General features: G+C 40.7%; 1 protein-coding gene across 3 annotated transcripts in view; it reads left to right on the top strand.

The window, feature by feature from the left end:
- The window catches only part of SKA3 (spindle and kinetochore associated complex subunit 3), a 61,308-nt gene extending 40,871 nt beyond the window's left edge, over window positions 1–20,437 (top strand). For 2 of the 3 annotated variants that reach the window (XM_077484011.1, XM_077484012.1), the window contains exons 6-13: window positions 859–941; window positions 2,335–2,449; window positions 2,805–2,875; window positions 4,577–4,758; window positions 6,948–7,154; window positions 12,607–12,714; window positions 12,808–12,914; window positions 20,022–20,437. In XM_077484011.1, the coding sequence (XP_077340137.1) occupies window positions 859–941; window positions 2,335–2,449; window positions 2,805–2,875; window positions 4,577–4,758; window positions 6,948–7,154; window positions 12,607–12,714; window positions 12,808–12,914; window positions 20,022–20,028 (880 nt within the window). In that variant the 3' untranslated portion in view covers window positions 20,029–20,437. Of the gene's footprint in view, window positions 1–858; window positions 942–2,334; window positions 2,450–2,804; window positions 2,876–4,576; window positions 4,759–6,947; window positions 7,155–12,606; window positions 12,715–12,807; window positions 12,939–20,021 lie in introns of all 3 variants that reach the window. The other variant, XM_077484013.1, reaches the window with a different exon arrangement.
- The last annotated feature ends 1,339 nt before the right edge of the window (window positions 20,438–21,776 follow it).

Genomic DNA, 21,776 nt, shown 5'->3' with positions numbered 1-21,776 from the left:
GCAGCTCAAACCAGAATGTTTCCTCCTCTTTTAGATGAATTTACAAGGTATTCACTTTTATGATCTTGTACCTCGGCCAAGGAGTTATCCCTCTCTCAGCTGTTGCAGGAGAGTCATGTGTTTGGTGCGTAATCCTCTTCAAGTCATCCACTTTTCTACATTCTGTTCCCAGACTGTTTCAGCTCTTCCCTCTGCTGTTGTGGGCAAGGTGGTCAAGTTTTTGAGCAGACCTAAGTTATCTGCCATATAGTTTGGGTAGTTTGTGGGCTGGTGAGCTGGTTTTCAAGTTCTGAGGTTGGGGGAAGTTTTCTTTATCCTGTTGCCAGGCCAACTGATCTGGATCCAGTTGGACAATGCTCCGGTTTAATACTGTTCATGTTGAGCCTGTTTGCAGTTGTTTGCTTTCATCTGCCATTCAGCTAGACTGTTTCTAGATGTTCTGACCGTGAATGACGTTGTGTGTCCCTCAGTGGATGAAAATAAAAATTAGGATTTTTGTATGTACCATAAAATCCTTTTCTTTGAGTCCATTGAGGGATATAGGTCCCACCTCTCTGTTTTTCACTATTTTCTACAAAAGATGAAGCATACTGGTGGTAGTAGGAGGGGGTTATCCTGGGCTGGCCTATACGTTTGCCTCCCTGTAAGTGGCAGTATAACCTGAAGGTCAAAAGCTTCCTGTGTCTTCACTTGTTTGACTTCAGTAAACTGAAATCTGGTTGGTTACTATAGTATTCTTTTTGCTTTTATATTTCCTCTGCTTTTAGTTTAATATGCATATCTTGTTTTTTGGATTCACGAAAGCTTAACATGGACCTCCAGATAATTTAATTGTCATATAACTTATTCCCGTTCCAGTGTTGCTGAAAACTGTACTAAGGAAACATCACAAAACCTGAAAAGTTTGCTAGCTACACCTGCTCACCAGAAATACAAAAATGGTAAGTTTCATTGAAACGATTACTTATTTAACTGCTTCACGCCCACATCATTGTAAAATGCAGGGAACCCTATTGTTCTAGGAAGACCTCATATATGGCGTTCTTCCGAGAATGTGCACCCACTCCGGGACATGCTTCGGAGCAATCTGTCACAGCTGATGACTGATCAATGTACTGGCCCGCTGCCGATACCATATGATCCCTGTGACCAATCAGACAGCAGAATCACATGACAGTTGTAAACAATGAATGGCTTCCTTTCATGCCATTCACTGTATACAATTGTTTTGCTAAATATGTATAATGCTAATGACAGCTAAGCAGATTCGTCAGGACCAAGAGGCTCCAAAAGGCAGTGATAGATAACAGCAAATAGCCAGCCGGATGTACATGGACGCCCGTCCACTAAGTCCCTGGTACGTGGTGACCTCGGCACATCAACGCCTCCCTATTATGGTGATTCCCCTTGTTTTTCTGGGTTTCGTATCGCTGCCTTTTGGAGCCTCTCGGTCCTGACAAGTCCGCTTAGCTGTCATTATCATCTGGTGGAGTGTGCATCCTCCGGAGACATTTGCCTTGTCTCTAGGATACAAGCCCGGAACTGGAGATTTTTGGTTCCCCTCTGGATAGAGGCCCTGACCGGGTTGCAGGTCACAAGTTCATTCAGCTTGCTAGTCGGTAAGCTTGCATATTATCTGGTGCCATATTCTGGATACGGTGGTGGATTTGTCATTGAATACTACTTTATTTTTTAGGACACTTTTTTCACCTCACTTTTAATCCATTTGATTATTTGTTTCACGTATTGGTTGGTGTCAAGGAGGGTGGAATTAATTTGTACCTTTTCATCCATGGCCATTTTTGCATGATTTATATGGACTTTTTCAATTAATTTTAATAATAATTTAATTTAGCAATGGATTGATTTGTTGATATTCACCCGCTGATTATTTCATCATTCACATTTTTGTGTTATTACACCTTTTTGAAATAGGTTTAGTTTTTTTTGTTTTTTTTAGCACTTGAGTTATTCCCTTATTTAGCACTGCTACATTTCTTTCTGTTCATTATTTGTGTGTATCTCACTTTTAGTGGCTGCTTTTATTTTAGTTTAGGAATTTTAGTATCATTATTAATTTTGGTATAGTGTGGTATTTTACCTTTATTTTTATTTATTTTTTTCCTCTTAATTTTCCAAGAAATTGTGACAAATTACAACTTCAAAAAATGTGCCAATTGAACGTGCAATTGTCATTCAAAGTGCGACAGTGCTGAAAGCTGAAAATTGGTGCGGGCAGGAAGGTGTATAAGTGCCCAGTATTGAAGTGGTTAAACTGCATTACTATGTAACATTGTGATAATTTTTATTTATTTATTTTTTTATATATATTAGATTTCTACTCTGTTGACTCTCCCTTGCCACCAATGTTCTGCACCCCTGGACTGAAAGTTCACAAGAAAGCAGACAAAGAGACTTTTGACTCAAACCAACCTGAAAGTATAAGAGGGTTAGTGTTATTCATTATTAAAACCTTCTTGCCCTATGAAAAGGGTGCCAGAAAACATTAACTTTTTCCAAGGACCATTTTAGAACTTGCTGTCATTTGGTGTCCCTGATCATTGGCAATATAAAAATCTTTGCGCATGCTTTTTTAGACTGACATAATGAGTGGTTGGCACCGAAATGGGTAGGACCCAAACAGAATCCCACATTTTGTATTGCCAGCACTTGTTAATCTGTAATATAATACTTATGTTTGAGTATCGCGCTCAGTAGTTGTGTGTGTTTTTTTTTTTTTTATGTTTTTGTTTGTTTTGTTTTGTTTTTTTCATTTTTTTTTTCGTTTTTGTTTTGTTTTTTAGTGGCTCTGACAGTTCTTCTGAAGAATGTAGCTCTTCACAAGCTGTGCATTCAGTCCAAGAACTGGAGACAGGTATGGTCCTATCATTGCACTTCACATTATTAAAATAAGTAGTAATGACAGAGTTGTATATCTATTATGGAAGGCCACGTACAGATGTTTATAGTGATGTTTTTACTGCATACTGTGTGTGGTAGACAGTGAATATATCATAACACAACTGCTTTTGCCTCTCAGACTGGGAAATGCATGACACAATAACATGGAATAAACAGAAAAAATATGCACAGAAATATATTTTTAGCGCGTTGCACACTTCTGCCCATGTTAATATGTTCACATCTGGTACTATGGTAACAACAGCAGCACATCTAAGGCAAACCAGTATATTCAATTGTATATGAACATACTTAGACTTGTACCTTTTTTTTTTTTTTTTTTTTTTTTTTTTTTTCATGAAATGGGAAGCACTACTTGTGTCACTTTGCATATCTCTGTCTGTGACATGCAAAATCATACAAAATCCTGCATCCCTTGCCCATCATGCCTACCTGTGTAGTCTGTGTTTTTTTTTCTCCAACAGCTAGTAAATGATGATTACGTATGTCAAGTGTATTATATTATACTGTATATTCTCATATATTGCACAATTGGGCGAATCACTATACAGAAGCCCAACACACAATAAAAGGGTGCTGTATGATGCGCTAAAACACGCACCACACCACCTCTTGCCATGGTTCACTACAGCCAAAACTGACAGCTGCCGGACACTAAACTGCTGCAGTTTAGTGTGCAGCAGCTGTCAGTTGCTGTGTAAATAGGCCCTCATGAGGTGGCATGTAGGAGTGGAAAAATTGTGTTTTACATAAAAGAAAAACAAATACTCTTGCGCTCAAGAGATTACTGTGTGATTGATTGAAGACGTGGGTCTTCGCTAATCAAGCCACCATATCAGTTGTTCTGTCACTCAACAGGTCAGGGGGAACTCAAAAGAAACTCTAAAAACGATAAGGGATCAGAGGGCACACCAGCCTCACACCTTTGCCATACTTTGTTGTAAAAGGTTTAAAAATCTACTTGCAAACAAGTGATAGAATCAAGCAAATTGTATAAAGTCCACCATTTGTTCCATCCAGGGAGGTCTGCTGGCCAGTAACAGTGCTGGGATGTAGAGTCCAAAGAAATCTGAAGCATTTCAAGGGGTAGCACCTGTTTTTTAGGCTGGGTTTGGAATGCAGGTAGATGGTCTTTATAGGATGACCATGGTCAAGGAATTGTCCCATGTGATTTAAGACCCTCCCTCTTATGGGAGAGCCAATATAATTTGGATTTGTAATATTTAAAAAAAAAAAAAAAAACACACGTATTGCGTTTTTCTGCAACACACTGAATCTCACCTCAAGTCACCATTCTCGTACTGCATGAAATCTCAATTTGACATTTAAAAAAAAAAAAAAAAGGGGGGGTAAATAGAGCCTTGCATTGTAAAAACACAAGGCACTACTCCCACCACAATATTGGACACTAGCCCTGTAGGTAAAACAGATCATACTTCCTCATGTTACAGCTCTCAGCAAGGAGAACAATAAGTAGTACTGGGTACTTGGGCGTAATTACCGTTTCTAACTGTTCTCCTAATATAGCAAATCTTCACTTTGGAAGTCCAAGTCTACTTTAAATTGGGCTAGCTGTTCTTTAATATACTTTTAGAAAAGCTGTAGTTACATCTGAACTTTGTAACAGTGCATAATGGAGTTATTGCGTCTTCAGATATAAACGGTGTGAATTCTCCTCAAGTCCCTACATTCTGTACACCTGGTCTGAAGGTCCAGAAGAAAGAAATAAGGTATGCAGTTGAGAAACCTGTGGAGGCTAAAGAGTTGAATGTAATTGGGAGTCTGGGCACTCCACCAATTCCAAGTTTTGAGACAAGATGGCTGAAGACTGACGCGGTAAGTGTCTTACACTGATAACATAGCACTGTAAGTGATCTCTACATTACCAGAAATGGGTACTGCTGTTTTTTTAGCATTCCAAGCAATGGCTCAGTGGCCACTTTTTTCATAATATATAAATCAAAAGTAAGCACAAGATGTTTGACAATCTCTTCCCTCTGTCACCCTATAATGGGATTATGTCAGTAGACCTCTTCAGTTGGCTCAATGATCAAAGCTCTACATTATGAGTTACCTCAGAAGATGGTGGTTGCCATTAGATCCCCAGTCTGTCATCCTCATTTTAGGAGGTTGTACATACAGACTGGAGACACCTGCACAAGGTGCTTGTTCCACCAAGTGGATTAAGACAGCAATACTCTGAGGGAGGGAGTTCACTAAGAAGTGGATTAAGCCCTCGGTGGATGCTTCTAATAACCTCAGAACTTTTACAGGCGTTAAAGTTCTGGTAGTGAGTACACTGCTCACAAAGGCTGTGACGCCATGTGTAAGGCATGTTGCCTTGATGGAGGCCGTTTTTTAGAAAGGAGCAGCTGTTAATTTCTGCCAGAGCCTCAGGTGTCCTCTGCATTTTAGTACTTTCTAATGGTTCTATGAATCTGTTGTTGCAGGCTTGGATAACTTATTTTAGGGAGAGTACCACATCTAGAGGATAAAGGTTTCAAGGTTGTGCTTAAACCTTTTTACGGTTCCAAAGCCGAACAATGAGTTTTTTTTTTAGATACAGGATCTCAAGTTGTCAACAGTTTTTTCTCCAGTGTACAATTATGTTGAATGGAGTTCATGTGTGTAGGAGTAGCATTTCTCCAGACTGGATTTTTTTTTAATTTATTTTTTTACATCAGTGGACATAAAGAGAGCTACCTACATTGGCATTCTTTAGTCCGGGGTTTTATGCAAGGGGTGGTGCAGGTTATTCCGCCAGTTAAATCACCTTTGAGCCCTTGGGACTTAAATTTCATTTGTCAGTATTACAAAAACAGCCATTTGAACAGATACAGCATATTCCTTTAGTCCTTCTGACAAGGAAGCTGGTATATTTGGTTGCTATATCCTCAGCAGGGAGGGTTTTGGAATTGGCTGCTCTTTCTTGTAAAGAGCCATATTTGATTATTCATGAGGACAGAGTGGCGTTATGCCCTCATCCAGGCTTTTTGCCAAAAGTAGTTTCAAGTTTTCACCTGAACCAAGATATTGTCCTGCCATCATTTTTTTCTAAAACCATGTTCCAGAGAAGAAAAGTCACTACATTGTCTTGATGTGGTGAGAGCAGTGAAAATCTATTTAAAAGGCAACTGCTCAGATTTGTCTTATTTATTCTGCCAGAAGGTCCTAAGAAAGGATGGTCAGCGTTGAAATCCACCGTCGCTAAGTGGATTCGACAAGTGATTATTCAAGCTTATGGTTAGTGCTTCTTGGGCAGTGCGTTACCAGGCCTCCATGGTTGAGATTTCAAGGCCGCAACTTGGTCTTCGGTGCATACATTCACAAAATGTTATTAAGTGGATGTAAGGAGGAATGAGGATGTCGTCTTCCGGCGCAGTGTGCTGTCGGCAGCAGTATAAGTCCTCAAGTCTGGGGGTACCCTGCGGGTTGTCTCTCCCTCCCCTCAAGTAGCATTGCTATGGGGTGTCCCATTAAGTAATTACTTAAGGCTTTGTGTCCCATGATGTATGATAAAGAAAATAGGATTTTTATAACAGCTTACCTGTAAAATTGGTTTATTGGAGCACATCATGGGACACAAAGGTCTCACCCCTCTTTTATGGGGTTTAAGTATGTTGTTTGGCTACAAAAACTGAGGTACTTCTGGAAGGAGGAGGGGTTATATAGGGGAGTGAACTTCCTGTATTGTGTATACCAGTGTCAACACCTGAAGGTGGCCCATAACCCATTAGGTAATTACTTAAGGCACTGTGTCCCATGGTATTATTTTTTTTATTTATTTATTTTTTTTTTTTTTTTTTAAATGGCAGTGGTTTATGGGTTTATGATGCACAGTGCTTTAGCAACTTAAATTTAATTCAATTACGGTTTACTTATACATAGCTTTTTGTTTTGGTAAGATAGATGCACCTGATTTTATCCCATTTTCATACATCCCACACTGAATGTAATTCTTTAGATTATTTTATATAATAGAATCCTCATACTCCTAAAAAAACATGTTGACTCTCTTTTAATAGACAATGTCACTGGATATCACAGAGCCAATTCCAAGGCCAGAGATGTCCCATACTGTATACTTGGAGCAGGCTGCACCATTGGGAATAAACTCTGATAAATATGGAAACCCAGCTAAGCCAATGTCTCCACCCAAGATGAGAGATTTTACTATAGGAACACCTCCAAGACCAGAGATGACTGCGCGTTTAACTGAGGATGTGTTCAAGGTACTACTTTATTAATTTCTATTTAATGTGTTCTATTTATTTATCCTCCATTGTGTCCACACAGAAAATGCATACTGACTGACAATACTTCCTTGGATGGCTTTATGTGCTCAGGCATTCACATCTCAAGTTGCCCAAATTAAAGGGGAATTAAAATATAATAAATAAATAAATAAATTTAAAAAAAACAACCTCTGAGCTTTGATGCTTCTTCCTTTTGAACTGTCAGGGTGAGCTGAAGGAGCAGACCTCAGTCAGTACACCTCAGTGTCACGGCACTTAGTGTCTCTCTTAACCACTTCAGCTCCGGACCAATAAACACCTTAAGGACCAGAGGTCTTTTTGCAATTACGCACTGCGCTGCTTTAACTGGTAATTGCGCTGTCATGCAATATTGCACCCAAACGAAATTTGCGTCCTTTTCTTCCCACAAATAGAGCTTTCTTTTGATGGTATTTGATTGCCTCTGCGATTTTTTTTTTTTTTTTTTTTTTTTTGCGATATAAATGGAAAAAGAGCGAAAATTTTGAGAAAAAAATATATTTTCTTCTTTTTGTTATAAGAAAAATCGAATAAACTAAATTTTAGTCATACATTGAGGGCAAAATTTATTCAGCCACATGTCTTTAGTAAAAAAAATGTCAATAAGCGTATATTTTTTGGTTTGCGCAAAAGTTATAGCGTCTACAAACTAGAGTACATTTTCTGGAATTTACACAGCTTTTAATTTATGACTGCCGATCTCATTTCTTGAGGTGCTAAAATGGCAGGGCAGTACAAACCCCCCCCCAAATGACCCCATTTTGGAAAGTAGACACCCCAAGGAAATTGCTGATGGGTATGTTGAGCCCATTGAATATTTATTTTTTTTGTCCTAGGGGATTGAATAATGACAAAAAAAAAAAAAAAATTTTTTTACAAAAAGTTGTCACTAAATGATATATTGTTCACACATGCCATGGTTATATGTGGAATTGCACCCCAAAATATATTCCGCTACTTCTCCCGAGTATGGGGATACCACATGTGTGGGACTTTTTGGGAGTCTAGTCGCGCACGGCACCCCGAAAACCAATCACCACCTTCAGGATTTCTAAGGGTGCAAATTTTTGATTTAACTCCTCACTACCTATCACAGTTTCGAAGGCCATAAAATGCCAAAATAGCACAAAACCCCCCCAAATGACCCCATTTTGGAAAGTAGACACCCCAAGCTATTTACTGAGAGCCATGTTGAGTCCATGGAATATTTTATATTTTGCCAAAAGTTGCGGGAATATTACAAACTTTTTTTTTTTTTTGCACAAAGTTGTCACTAAATGATATATTGCTCACACATGCTATGGGCAGAAGTCAAATTACACCCCAAAATAAATTCTGCTGCTTCTCCCGAGTACGGGGATACCACATGTGGGGGACTTTTTGGGAGCCTAGCCACGTACGGGACCCCGAAAACCAAGCACTGCCTTCCGGATTTGAATATAAAATGCTACCAAAAAACCTGTTAGCGATGGCAGGGATCAGGCCTGACTCTGCGATCGCTGCAGTTATGTGTTTAGTGTTTTGTAAGTGACAGTGATCGATCGATACTGCACTTGGGTGGGCTGGGCAGAGGGGCAAAACGTAGGTGCTAGCAGGTATTTGGGCTGATCCCGCTAACAATGCGTTTTTTTGGAACCCTAAACTGCTGGGGACGCTAGTATAGATCTGATCAGATCAGATATTGATCTGTTCAGATTCTATACCACTACGGGAGGTGTATGCTTTGCGTGTGGGTGTTAGCGGTACTGGCACTAACCTAGCGCTGCCTGGGGCGACGCAGACCCTGACCCTAAAACCTAATTGATATCACCCGCCGGGTGATCAGGGGGTTAAACCTTTATTGGGTAATAAATGGTGGGTGCCCTGATGCTATAAAAAACAAACTAACTAACCAGAGTCACCCGTAACACTTATACGGTGATCAGTGGTGAAAGGGTTAACTAGGGGCAATCAGGGGGTTCAAATTTTTATTAGGTAGTATATGGGGGTCCCTGGCGCTATATAAAAACCTGACGGGGAACCTAAATAACTAACTGGCTAACCAGCGTCACCAGTGACACTTATACTGTGATCGCTGGTGAAAGGGGGTGAAAGGGTTAACTAGCAGCAATCAGGGGGTTAAAACCATTATTGGGTAGTATATCGGGGTACCTAGCGCTATAAAAACCTGGCGGTGAACCTAAAAAAATAACTAGCTACCTAGCGACTGTAGCGACACTAATGCAGCGATCAGAAAAACGATCGCTTAGTGACACTGGCAAAAGGGGGTGAAAGGGTTAACTAGCGGCAATCAGGGGGTTAAAACCATTATTGGGTAGTATATCGGGGGTACCTAGCGATATAAAAACCTGGCGGTGAACCTAAAAAAATAACTAGCTACCTAGCGACACATGCAGCGATCAGAAAAATGATCGCTTAGTGACACTGGCAAAAGGGGGTGAAAGGGTTAACTAGCGGCAATCAGGGGGTTAAAATCATTATTGGGTAGTATATCGGGGTACCTAGCGCTATAAAAACCTGGCGGTGAACCTAAAAAAATAACTAGCTACCTAGCGACTGTAGCGACACTAATGCAGCGATCAGAAAAACGATCGCTTGGTGACACTGGCAAAAGGGGGTGAAAGGGTTAACTCTAGGGGCAATCAGGGGGTTAAATCTTTATTGGGGGGTGATAGGGGGCTACCCTGGACCTAACACTAACTGTCCTGATAGTTTTTACTGTCACAACTGACACTGAATGCATTGATCAGTAAAGAAATTATCAATGCAATCAGTGACACTGTGACTGGGGGGGGAGGGGGGGCGATCGGGGGGGGGGTTTGTGTGCCTGTGTGTACCTACATGTCAGTGTAGTGTTGGTGCACACTTACTATTAGTCTTCTCCTCGTAGTCCGGTCAAAAAGACCGCCCCGAGGAGAATGACATCACTTCCTCCTTCCTGTGTAAACAATACACAGTGGGAGGAAGCTTCTCATTGGCCAGGAGCGATCCAGAGGGGGTGGCCGAAAACGAACGGCCATCCCCTCATCACGGAGCGCTCCTGGAGCGAACCGGACCGCCGTAACCAGCGGGAGGGGGTCCGATCGGACCCCCCACCCGCTGGAAGGCAATCACGTACATCTACGTGATTGTGCCTGCCTGTGCCATTGTGTTGACGTACATTGGCAATACGGCGGTCCTGAAGTGGTTAAGTAAGGATTTTTTTTAATTATTATTTTATATGTAAGTTAATGCCTGTACTACCATTTTCGTTTCCAAATGAGCCACTTCACTATTCTGTGGGATGTAAAGTTGTAGAGCTGCAAGGATGTGCTATGTGTAATGTGAACTTTTATTCAATGTTTCCAGTCTCTGTGGCTGGTTAAAGAGGAACTGCAGTCTGCTCACATAAGTTGTAATAAAAACATCTTTGCCATTCTGAATCTTCCCTTCAACCACTTTGCATATTTTATATATGCTGTGATTCTGTACTTGGCAAATATGATGCAGAAATCTCCCTCCACTGAGTCTGGCTGTATCCATTTTAACTGTGGGCAGCTGAATCTTCTGCCTGTTCACTTCCTGGATTTACAGAGGCACACCTCCAGCTCTGATTAGCCCTCTTAAGACTCGCCCCCCTCCTTTTCTGGCAAACTCTGACAAGAGTGAGAGAGCCAGCTGTGCATGATGTTATAAGCCTAGATTTAATAGATGGAAAGTTGAAAAGAAAATGACTGAAGGTCCGTTTTAATAGATGTTATAAGATTCTTACTCAGTATAGGTTCTTTTAAATCCACTAGTTTTTATCTCTTGCAATTTTCTCCTACAATGTTAAGGATACGTTTTCACCTCTTTTGTTTTTAAAAAGTGACAGCTAGTATGGGAAACTTCTTCTCGTACTGCTGCCACAGGAAGGAGGAGCAGCAGGCAGTGGCTGCAGCATTTTGAACATGTTCCATCCTAAAGTTTAACCTTATCCTTTAAGTTTAAACGGAAACGCTGCATGCATGCATACTCCCAAATCTGTGTTTCTCTTGGTTTAAGCTCTGCGGGCTGCACAGCCCAAAGATCATGGTCGTTCCACACCTTGCTCTTAGTGTATCATTATGCTCTCTTACATTTGCATAAGTGCCAGCAACAGTGTGGCTCCTCCAAGTCCTTTCCTGTGTCCTGCCTTCTCCTTTGATAGACAACAACATTTAGTAAAACAAATAAAAAGTGGCAAATAAGACTGGGCAAGAGGGAGGGTTTGGGTGAAGATAGACCTGTCCTATTGCATGTTTTCATCCAGGCAAAGAAAAAAAGTGATAGCTTCCTTCAGATTGTAGCAGCATCTTAATCCAATGCTGAGGAGCTATAACTGAACAAACTCTACAAGTTGATGTATGGATACAGCAAGAGATAATACAGATTTGGACGTATGCACTATTTTTAACTTGCAATCCCAGAGGGTACCCAGTAAAAAGGTCCTTTTTAGATCTGCTTTAAAGGTTAAAAAATGATATGGCATTTGCACCTCAAATGTATCCTTTTTGCTCCTGTTGCCAATAAACACCCAACTGAAAATCAGTTTTTAAAGCCTGATCCTAGCAATATTTAGAAATAATGATCCGTGGGGATTAGCAAATTAATTTCAACCCATTACCAATTTGTCTTAACTTTTAGTTTTACTCATTGAGCTGCTTAGGCACATTTGGTTTTATTTAGTGCTCTTTTTTAAAGACCAGTTCCAGGCTCACCAGCCACCCTACCACCTTACCTCCATAAGAGTCACTGACGCTTTTTAATTAAATAAAAAAAAAAACGTTTATACATAATTTGTTTTTCCTGTATCCTTGGTTTGGTGACATGTCGTCACATGATGTCTTCTTCCTCCAGTGTAGGACGGATCTTGAATGCTACATAGAGCTGTGTCTTGTACTAACGTGGTGCTGCTCTCTGCAGCATTCTCCTGCGAGTCCAGGGTGAGGGTGGAGCCTTGACCCCCTGGGCTCACAGGAATTCGGTTAAATGACACCCAGTATTGGTGAATTGGTGTCTGGAGTAGACAGTGGAGTAAATAAGGTATAGCAGTTTTTGTTTTTTTAAAACCTTTGCTTTGTCCAAGCTAACCAATGCATTTCACTACAATTGTGAAAGCCATAACAATCGGAGCAATAATGTATGTGAATTTAGTCATGACACCTCAAAAATTGATAAACTAATGTATATGCTGTACGTTTACAGAATCAGTGTGGTAATGCCTTTAGTGAAAGGACAAATTTAACTGGTTAAAACACCATTAAATATACTGCACACTTTTTTTTTTTTTTTTTCATGCCTTGAGTTTTAGGTGTCACAGAGTTTGATCCTGGCACTCTCATCCAGTTCGCATCATTGTGCTAGTAGAGAGCTCCTCGGGCAGTGATAACTGTGTTCTGTTTCTCCACAGTACAGTATAAAACCAGCATCTCCTCCCAAGGTCTCGGAGTACGAGAATCTGCTGTGGACACCCACAAGACCTGAGATGACAACCTGCATAACTGAGGACATTTCACAGGTTCCTGCTTCTTAGAAAATATATTGGCGAAGCTGGTATTGCTTTAAAGAGACCTTTTTTTATAATTCTATTTATTTATTTTTTCTGTTGCAGCTATTATCTCGGTATTGTGAAAATAAAACAAAACCATCATGGCAAAATCCACAAGGCATGTATACTAGGAACAGAGATCCAAGAGATACAGAGAATAAAGAGAACAGGTGAGATTGGAGCTCATGCTATAGGTATGTTTCCTGTAAGATACCTCCAGAAATGAAGGTTGGGAAGTGGGAGATAATGTGATTTCTCGCCGAGAACAGCCAACTACTAAGACCTCTTCTCCTGGAACCTACTAGCATAGTATAAAAAAAATTGGCAGGCTTTCCTTTCTTGGTTTACCGGTAAAAATGTGCACCACTGTTGTATCACAGTAACGTGATAGTTTACGTTTTTTTCCTTTGTTTTTTTTTTGTTTTGTTTTTTGGAGTTGTATTCAATATATACAAAGAGAAATCAAACAAGTACATAAAAGTATAACATTTATTAAAGATAAAGAAAATATGACGAGAATGCCGTTTTGCCATGGAGTCCTCATCTGCTTTTATGCAGCATGGCTGACCAGGTTCTGACACATGCCTCAGCTCTAATGTGAGAGTAGCCTATTCCAGTTTGGGCTATGGTAGATACAGACTAATGTGTGATGTGAGTAAATGACCAATCAAAGTTGTTTGGACAGTGATATCACCTTTTAAGGGGAATAGTGGGCTGGTCATCTTGCATTCCTCAAGCCTTATATCAATTAAAATAAAGCCATTCATATTTTTTCTTATATGGCTCTTTGACCAAGATTTGGAGGCTTAGAATTCATTAGTGAGCCTCATAGTGGAGTGGAATTCACATGTTTCCTGTCAAAAGTAGAGCTCCAGTCTGCAGCCAGACCCCTCTCCTATGTGTTCTTCATACATTCGCACAGATACAATATCTCACAAAAGTGAGTAAACCCCTCACGTTTTTGTAAATATTTTATTATATCTTTTCATGTGACAACACTGAAGAAATAACACTTTGCTACAATGTAAAGTAGGGAGTGTACAGCTTGTATAACAATGTAAATTTGCTGTCCCCTCAAAATAACTCCACACAGCCATTAATGTCTAAACTGCTGGCAACAAAAGGGAGTACACCTCTAAGTGAAAATGTCCAAATAGGGCCCAATTAGCCCTTTTCCCTCCCCGGTGTCATGTTACTCCTTAGTGTTACAAGGTCTCAGGTGTGAATGGGGATTTGAAGTGTTCAATTTGGTGTTATCGCTTTCACTCTCATACTGGTCACTAGAAGTTCAACATGGCAAAGAACTCTCTGAAGATCTGAAAAAAAGAATTGTTTCTCTACATAAAGATGGCCTAGGCTATGAGAAGTTTGCCAAGACCCTGAAACTGAATTACAGCACAGTGGCCAAGACCATACAGCTGTTTAACAGGACAGGTTCCACTCAGAACAGGTCTCGCCATGGTCGACCAAAGAAGTTGAGTGCACGTGCTCAGTGTCATATTCAGAGGTTGTCTTTGGGAAATAGACATAGGATTGCTGCAGAGTTTGAGGGGTAGGGGGTCAGCCTGTCAGTGCTCAGATCATACACTGCATACTGCATTAAATTGGTCTGCATGGCTATCATCCCAGAAGGAAGCCTCTTCTAAAGACGATGCAAACAGTTTGCTGAAGAGAAGAAGACTAAGGACATGGATTACTGGAACCATGTTCTGTGCTCTGATGAGACCAAGATAAACGTATCTGGTTCAGATGTTGTCAAGCGTGTGTGGTGGCAACCAGGTGAGGAGTACAAAGACAAGTATGTCTTGCCTACAGTCAAGCATGGTGGTGGGAGTGTCATGGTCTGGGGCTGCATGAGTGCTGCCGACACTGGGGAGCTACAGTTCATTGAGGGAACCATGAATGCCAACATGTACTGTGACATACTGAAGCAGAGCATGATCCCCTCCCTTCAGAGACTGGGCCGCAGGGCAGTATTCCAGCATAACAATCTCAAACACACCTCCAAGATGACCACTGCATTGCTAAAGAAGCTGAGGGTCTCACTTGAGAAGAGGAGGAGCCAGGAGTGCTGCAGGGGGACCCCAGAAAAGGAGGACCAGGGCCACTGTGCAAAACCCTTGCACAGAGGAGGTAAGTATGACATGTTCGTTTTAAAAAAACAAAAAACCTACAATCACTTTTTAAGACTTGTACTACAAGAGAAAAGAACAGCCTCCAGGTGGCACTCTAGTTGCTCCATGTCCCTTTCTTAGATGTTCATCTGTACCGTTAATCCTCCAAGGAGTATTTAGGGAAAAAGCACAACCATAGTGTAGTAGTTTATATACCCGTATAATAAAATTATAAATTATGCTTGCATGAATACAATTATGTGCAAACCACCCATCAGTGAAACACAATAACAGTGCAGGTGACTTCCTGTTCCTCCAAAACAACACTATGCACAAATCTGGGTACAAAATGGTCTCTAACCAAACTGTGCAATCCTTAGATTCTATGGGGTCATGCCCGGTGTTGACAGCATATCATGGTCACCATGTTTTTCCTTCTCCATCTCGACTGGTCCAGACAACATCAGCATCTTAAACCACTCCACAGAGGGTAATATAGAGAGTGTAAAAGCTCATAGCATAGTAAAATTGTATTTTTATTTTAAAATTGCTTTATTCTAAAAAGAATCCTGCTTACAGAATTACATCAAATGCAGTGCGGGAACTGGAAGTGTGGAATCCACCATCTTTGTTGTAACGAATTGCATGCTATTTTGTCATGTTACAACCAAAAATGTAAACATATTTTATATGTGATAGACCAACACAAAGTGGCACATAAATGTGAAGTGGAAGGAAAATGATAAATGGTTTTCAATTTTGTTTACAAATATGTGAAAAGTGTGGCGTGTATTTATATTCAGCCCCCCCAAATCAATACTTTGTAATATCACCGTTCACTGCAAGTACAGATGCAAGTCTTTTGGGTATGTCTCTACCAGCTTTGTACATCTAGAGTGAAATGTTTGCCCATTCTTTGTAAAAATAGCTGAAGCTCTGTCAGATTGGATGGAGAGCGCCTGAACAGTAATTTTTAGGTCTTGCCACAGATTCTCAATTAGATTTAGCTCTGGATTTTGACTGGGCCATTCTAACACATGAATATACTTTGGTCTTAAACATTCCATTGTAGCTCTGGCTGAATGTGGTCATTATCCTGCTGGAAGGTGAACCACCGCCCCAGTCTCAAGGCTTTGGCAGATTCTAACAGGTTTTCTTTTAAGATTGCCCTGTATTTGGCTCCATTTATCTTCCCATCAACTCTGACCAGCTTCCCTGTCCCTGCTAAAGAAAAGCATCCCTACAACATGATGCTGCCACCACCATGTTTCACGGTGGAGATGGTGTGTTCAGGGTGATGTGCTGTTTTAGTTTCCTGTCAACATAGCGTTTTGCTTTTAGGCCAAAAAGTTCAATTTTGGTCTCATCTGACCAGAGCACCTTCTTCTACATGTTTGCCAATGGCTCCCGCTGCTATCAATCTGCCCTTTAAGGAGAGAGTGCCTCTGATCTCATGCACAGTGCTGGATCAAGATCGGTTGAGGTATCAGGGCGGGCTGGGAGAGGGGGATTATGCACACAGAAGGTTTTTCCAGAGTTTGCATTAAGGTGCTTTAAAACCACTTTAAGATGGGAATACATGGTGACTATGATATACTGCTAACACCTGGCATGACCTTGTAGAATCTAAGGCTACTTTCACCCTGAATGCTTTACAGGCTCTATAATGCTAAAAAATAGTGCCTTAAAAGAGCCTCTCCTCTCACTCCAATGTGTAACACTGGAGCAGTGTGCTGGCAGGATGGTAAAAAAGTATGGAATGAGAAAATGTATCAAAACGCGAGTGGTATGGTGGAAACAGAAAATAGTAGAAACGTGCCACGTCCTGGAATTAAATTTGTATATGTAGAATGAAAGGGGCTATGGACTTTATAGGCACAGTCATAAATGATTGATTAAAAAATATATAGTTTTATTTACACACATATCAGGAAAAGTGTTAGACAAAACATTAAAAACTAAAGACAGTCATATAGTCATTTAAAGATGTTACCGCTATTATAACTGTAATATATAAAATGTCTCTTGAACATTCCACGGTCCGAAACTTGATATAGAAACAAAATTGCGGAACATCAAAGGTGATTCAACGATGATGCTGGGCTCGACATGTTTTGCGTGTAACCACGCTTCTTCCGGATGACTGGCTAACAAAAAATGATGAAAGACTCACCATATAAATAAATCTGATGTTATATAAACAAAATAATACTGCAAAACATATACAAAAACATTTATATATAGTATCAATAGATTTGCATCCTGAATAGTCAGGCCTAACCAGGCGAGAAGGAACAGTTTTTGGGCGCTATGGGAGCGTACATAACAGTAGTAAAACTGTAGGAAAAAAAGTAGGAAAACTACGTGTGAGGAGACAAAAAGAAGAAAGGAAAGAAAAATAAGAGATGGAGATGTTATGTACGCCCCCATAGTGCCCAAAAGCTGTTCTTTCTCGCCTGTGCACTGGTTAGGCTGAACCGCTGGCAAATTGCTGCTGCAGCGGCACTTTGCGGGCGGTTTTAACCCTTTTTTGGCCGCTAGCAGGGGTTAAAAGCACCCCGCTAATGGCCGAAAGCCTCTGCAAAAACTATGGTAAAACACTGCTAAAAGTAGCAGTGCTTTACTGCCAAGGCCCCAGTGTGAAAGTAGCCTTAGGGTCTCAAACGCCAGTAATTTGTGCAGTGGTATTTTGGAGGAACAGGAAGTCGCCTGCATTTTTGTGTGTCGCTGATATGTGCTCTGCACATGTGTTCACGTAAGCATCATTTATAATTGTATCATACGAGTGTATAAATGTTGTGATTTTTACCTTTTTAATACTCCTTGGAGGATTCATTACATAATTGAACATCTAAGAAAGAAATGTGGAGCAACTAGAGTGATATCTGGAGGCTGTTCTTGTTTCATGATGCTTGCTATGACTTAATGGAGTGTTTAACATATCTGTGTGACTGTATGACGGTCCAATAGACGCCTGAGTACTGATTCATGAACTTGGGTTTACTGTTTTGTGGGCACTAAGATTGTTTTAACAATTTGTTTTTGAGGAATGGTACATATTTTTTTTTCCCCCCCTCCTAGCAATGTTTTTGTTTTATTTATTTATATAGCGCTTTCTGGACTATAGCTTATTGTCATGTAATTAAATCTGATCCAAAGTGGGAGGTGTTCTGCATTTTCTCCAGCTCAAGCTTATGGCCTTGGAGAAAATAAACACTGGCAGCTATTGTGATTTATCAAAACAGATAAAGGCAGCCACTTGAGATGCATATCAAAATAAGAACCATTCAGAAGGTCAACTATATGGGAAGGAGTGAAGGAAAGTATTATAGAATAGTAAAAAAAAAAAGTGTACCAAAGCGCTGATATGATAATAAATATTAGTGAAAAATAGAAAATAAAGAATTGTGCTGCAACCATTCTTATAGTGTTCTGACACCCCAAAATCTCATATAGCAAACAATAGTGCGCTATAATCAACTTTTCTATTTAAAATGCACAGACTCCTTTAACACAATACTAAAGGGTAGTGATAAAAGGTAAAATAAAGTGCTATAAATAAATCACTAGCGTGCATACTTTCAGTGACTTTTCTGTAAGTATATCTTTGAAGCACCAGCAATAATGGACATACACACGGCCCTCTAAGTAAAGCTCAGATTCAAAACCAGTTACCAATAGTCCCCAAATTATAAATAGATGGGTTCATACAAAGCTGTTCCTCAGTGTGCTTCAAAAGAAAAACCTCCTGTCAGCGGGTTTACACAACATAAATATTGCTCTGTTCTGTTCTTTCCTCCCACTCTTATGGGCTTCACCATTTACATGGATTTCATGGAAAAAAAGGAAACAATCATTGCGCAATAATCATCATGTAGGCTTATCATTAGAATCACAAGCAGATCCACTCACATGTAATTACGCAATGCCTAGCACTTAAGAACAGGCACTGAAGGCGAATTCAAATCCTCACACCACATCCACTGTGTCCCAAAGAGACACCTCAGATGTTGTCGCTGGCTTTCCCGACACGCTGCGTCACATGTCATGTGACTTTATCAAGACCCTTGATAGTTACGTGGTGTGACGCAGTGACGACATCTGAGGTGTCTCTTCGGAACACAGTGGATGCGGTGTGAGGATTTGAATTTGCCTTGAGCGTCTGTTCTTAAGTGTTGGGCATTGCGTAATTACATGTGATTGGATCTGCTTGTGATTCTAATGATAAGCTTACATGATGATTATTGCGCAATGATTGTTTCCTTTTTTCCATGAAAACGGTGAAGCCCATAGGAGGAACGGGCGGAAAGAGCAGAGCAATATTTATGTTGTGTAAACCCGCTGACAGGAGGTTTTTCTTTTGAAGCACACTGAGGGAACAGCTTTGTATGAACAATCTATTTATAATTTGGAGACTATTGGTAACTTGTTTTGAACCTGAGCTTTACTTGGAGGGCTGTGTATATGCCCATTATTGCTGGTGATTCAAAGATATACTTACACAGAAAAGTATTATAGAATGTCACTTGAGTCTCCTGACCTCACATCCAAGATGGCTGCACCCAGCAGCAGTTTTTGGGCTTTTGGATGTCTACTCAAGGTTTTACTGGTTACATATATTCTTACAGTAGGGTTTTTAATATATATATATATTTTTTTTATATGAATGGCCTTGTGACAGGGCCACTTTAAAATGGCACTGTCAGCCACCACTCACTGTGGGTGTTTTTCTTTTTCACTGGCAATTGCGTCACTACAGAAGTATGAACTGGTAAGAGGAGCAGAGTGACCGAGAGAGAAAAGTGCATTAGTCTTCTGCCTCTTATTTCACTGTCCAGTCACAAGGATCAGGGGGGCCTCCGACAGGACCTGTGTGTGTTGTTTAACTACAGCAGAGGGAATTCTGATTCTAATGCTGATAGGATTGTTCTGTGTTGCAATGCTGTGTTAATCTCAGCATTGTTTGGACAGTAATACAAATCCTTTCGCAGGTAAAAGAACCCTTTTCATTTATGTATGTACTTTCCTTTATAGTTTTAATTACATATGTTTTTATATGTGCCTGTAGCATATATGCAAGGCGGAAATGTATGAAACACTGGAATTCTTTTATGGAGCTCACTTACAATGTGATCCTTTGACTTTTTTTTTTTTTTTTTGTAGACCATGAGTGTGGATATCCTGCATGTGTGGAGAAGACGACTATGAACATTCTGAAAATGTATCCCATCTTGTATATCTTGACTAAAACCATTTTATGAGTTGGATATAAACACGCAGTCCTTAAGAATTCAAAGGGACCAAAAGCGTAACTGCTTCATGATCGCAGTTCTGCTTCCTCAACAGCTAAAGTGCTGCCATTAGTCCATGGCCCTTCTAAATGGAGAGAACAGAGCCCTGCTTTCATCTAAAAGTTATTTTCATTATTTTCTGTTCCTATAAACACTGCCCTAAAACTGGATACCATATTCAATATTAGTTTCATATTTTGTTTGAATCATCCTCAGATACCTGTTATAGTGCTGTATGTAAAGTTTTAGGAGATTTAATAAAATAATTATACTTTTGTATTTAATAAATATTGACCATGGTGAAGTTTGTCAAGGTGGTGTCTTGTCCATGAAAAGCGAAAAAAGAAGTGGGGACAGGAAGCTACCAAGGCAATGTATGAAAGGGTGTCTGGGCTGGAAGTAACATTTCTAATGTTCACTTATGACAACCTTGTCCTGTTGTGTAATCCAGCCCACCCTGATGTGGAGCAGCAAGAATACAGTGCCTCTTCATTGGGGGACACTAGCCCTGCACACTTAACCACTTCAATACCGGCCACTTAAACACCTTCCTGCCCAGACTAATTTTGAGCTTTCAGCGCTGTCGCACTTTGAATGACAATTGCGCGGTCATGCTACACTGTACACAAATGAAATTTGTATCATTTTTTTCCCACAAATAGAGCTTTCTTTTGGTGGTATTTGATCACCTCTACGGTTTTTATGTTTTGCTAAACAAATAAAAAAATACAGAAAATTTTGAAAAAAAAAATGTTTTTTTTTTGTTTCAGTTTCAAAACTTTGCAAATAAGTACGTTTTCTCCTTCACTGATGGGGTTACACTGATGGGCAATGATAAGGCGGCACTGATGGGCACCAATAAAGTGTCACTGATGAGGTGGCATTGATGGACACCGATATGTGGCACTGATAGGCGGCACTGATGGGCGACACGGATGGGCACTGATAGGTGGCACAAATTGGCATGGATGGGCATGGATAAGTGGCACAGGTGGGCATGGGTTAGGCGGCACAGGTGGGCATGGGTAGGTGGCACAGGTGGGCATGGGTAGGCGGCACAGGTGGGCATGGGTAGGCACAGATGGGAACTGATAGGCGGCATTGTATTATAATATATTGCACTAATGGATGCCAATCAATAATGCATGCCAATCAGTGATGCCCATTGTGGGCACTGATTGGCATCCATTATGGGCACTGATTGGCATCCATTGTGGCACTGACTAGAATCCCTGGTGGTCTAGGGTGGCATACCTTGTCCTTGGCATCCCTGGTGGTCCAGTGTGGGCATCCTCAGGGGGGCTGTGCTGATAATCGATCAGCACAGACCCCCCCCTGTCAGAGGAGCAGCCGATCGGCTCTCCTCTACTCGCGTCTGACACTATTTACACTGTGATCAGCCGTGATTGGACACGGCTGATCACGTGGTAAAGAGTCTCCGTCAGAGACTCTTTACCGAGATTGTAGTTGCCGGGTGTCAGACTGACACCCCGCAACAACGATCGCCGCGATGCACGCCCCCGGGGGTGGGCAGCGGCTCATAATCCTGATCACGTCATATGACGTCCGGTCAGGATTATCAAACCACTTTGCCGCCGTCCATTTGCTATAGGGCGGGCGGCAAGTG

This window comes from Lithobates pipiens, unplaced genomic scaffold, assembly GCF_037356315.1.
Source record: "Lithobates pipiens isolate NorthernLeopardFrog02 unplaced genomic scaffold, aLitPip1_a1.2 Scaffold_16, whole genome shotgun sequence".
NCBI classification, from domain to species: domain Eukaryota; kingdom Metazoa; phylum Chordata; class Amphibia; order Anura; family Ranidae; genus Lithobates; species Lithobates pipiens.
The sequence above is the reverse complement of the archived record's forward strand: the minus strand, read 5'-3'. Positions and strand labels throughout refer to the sequence as shown.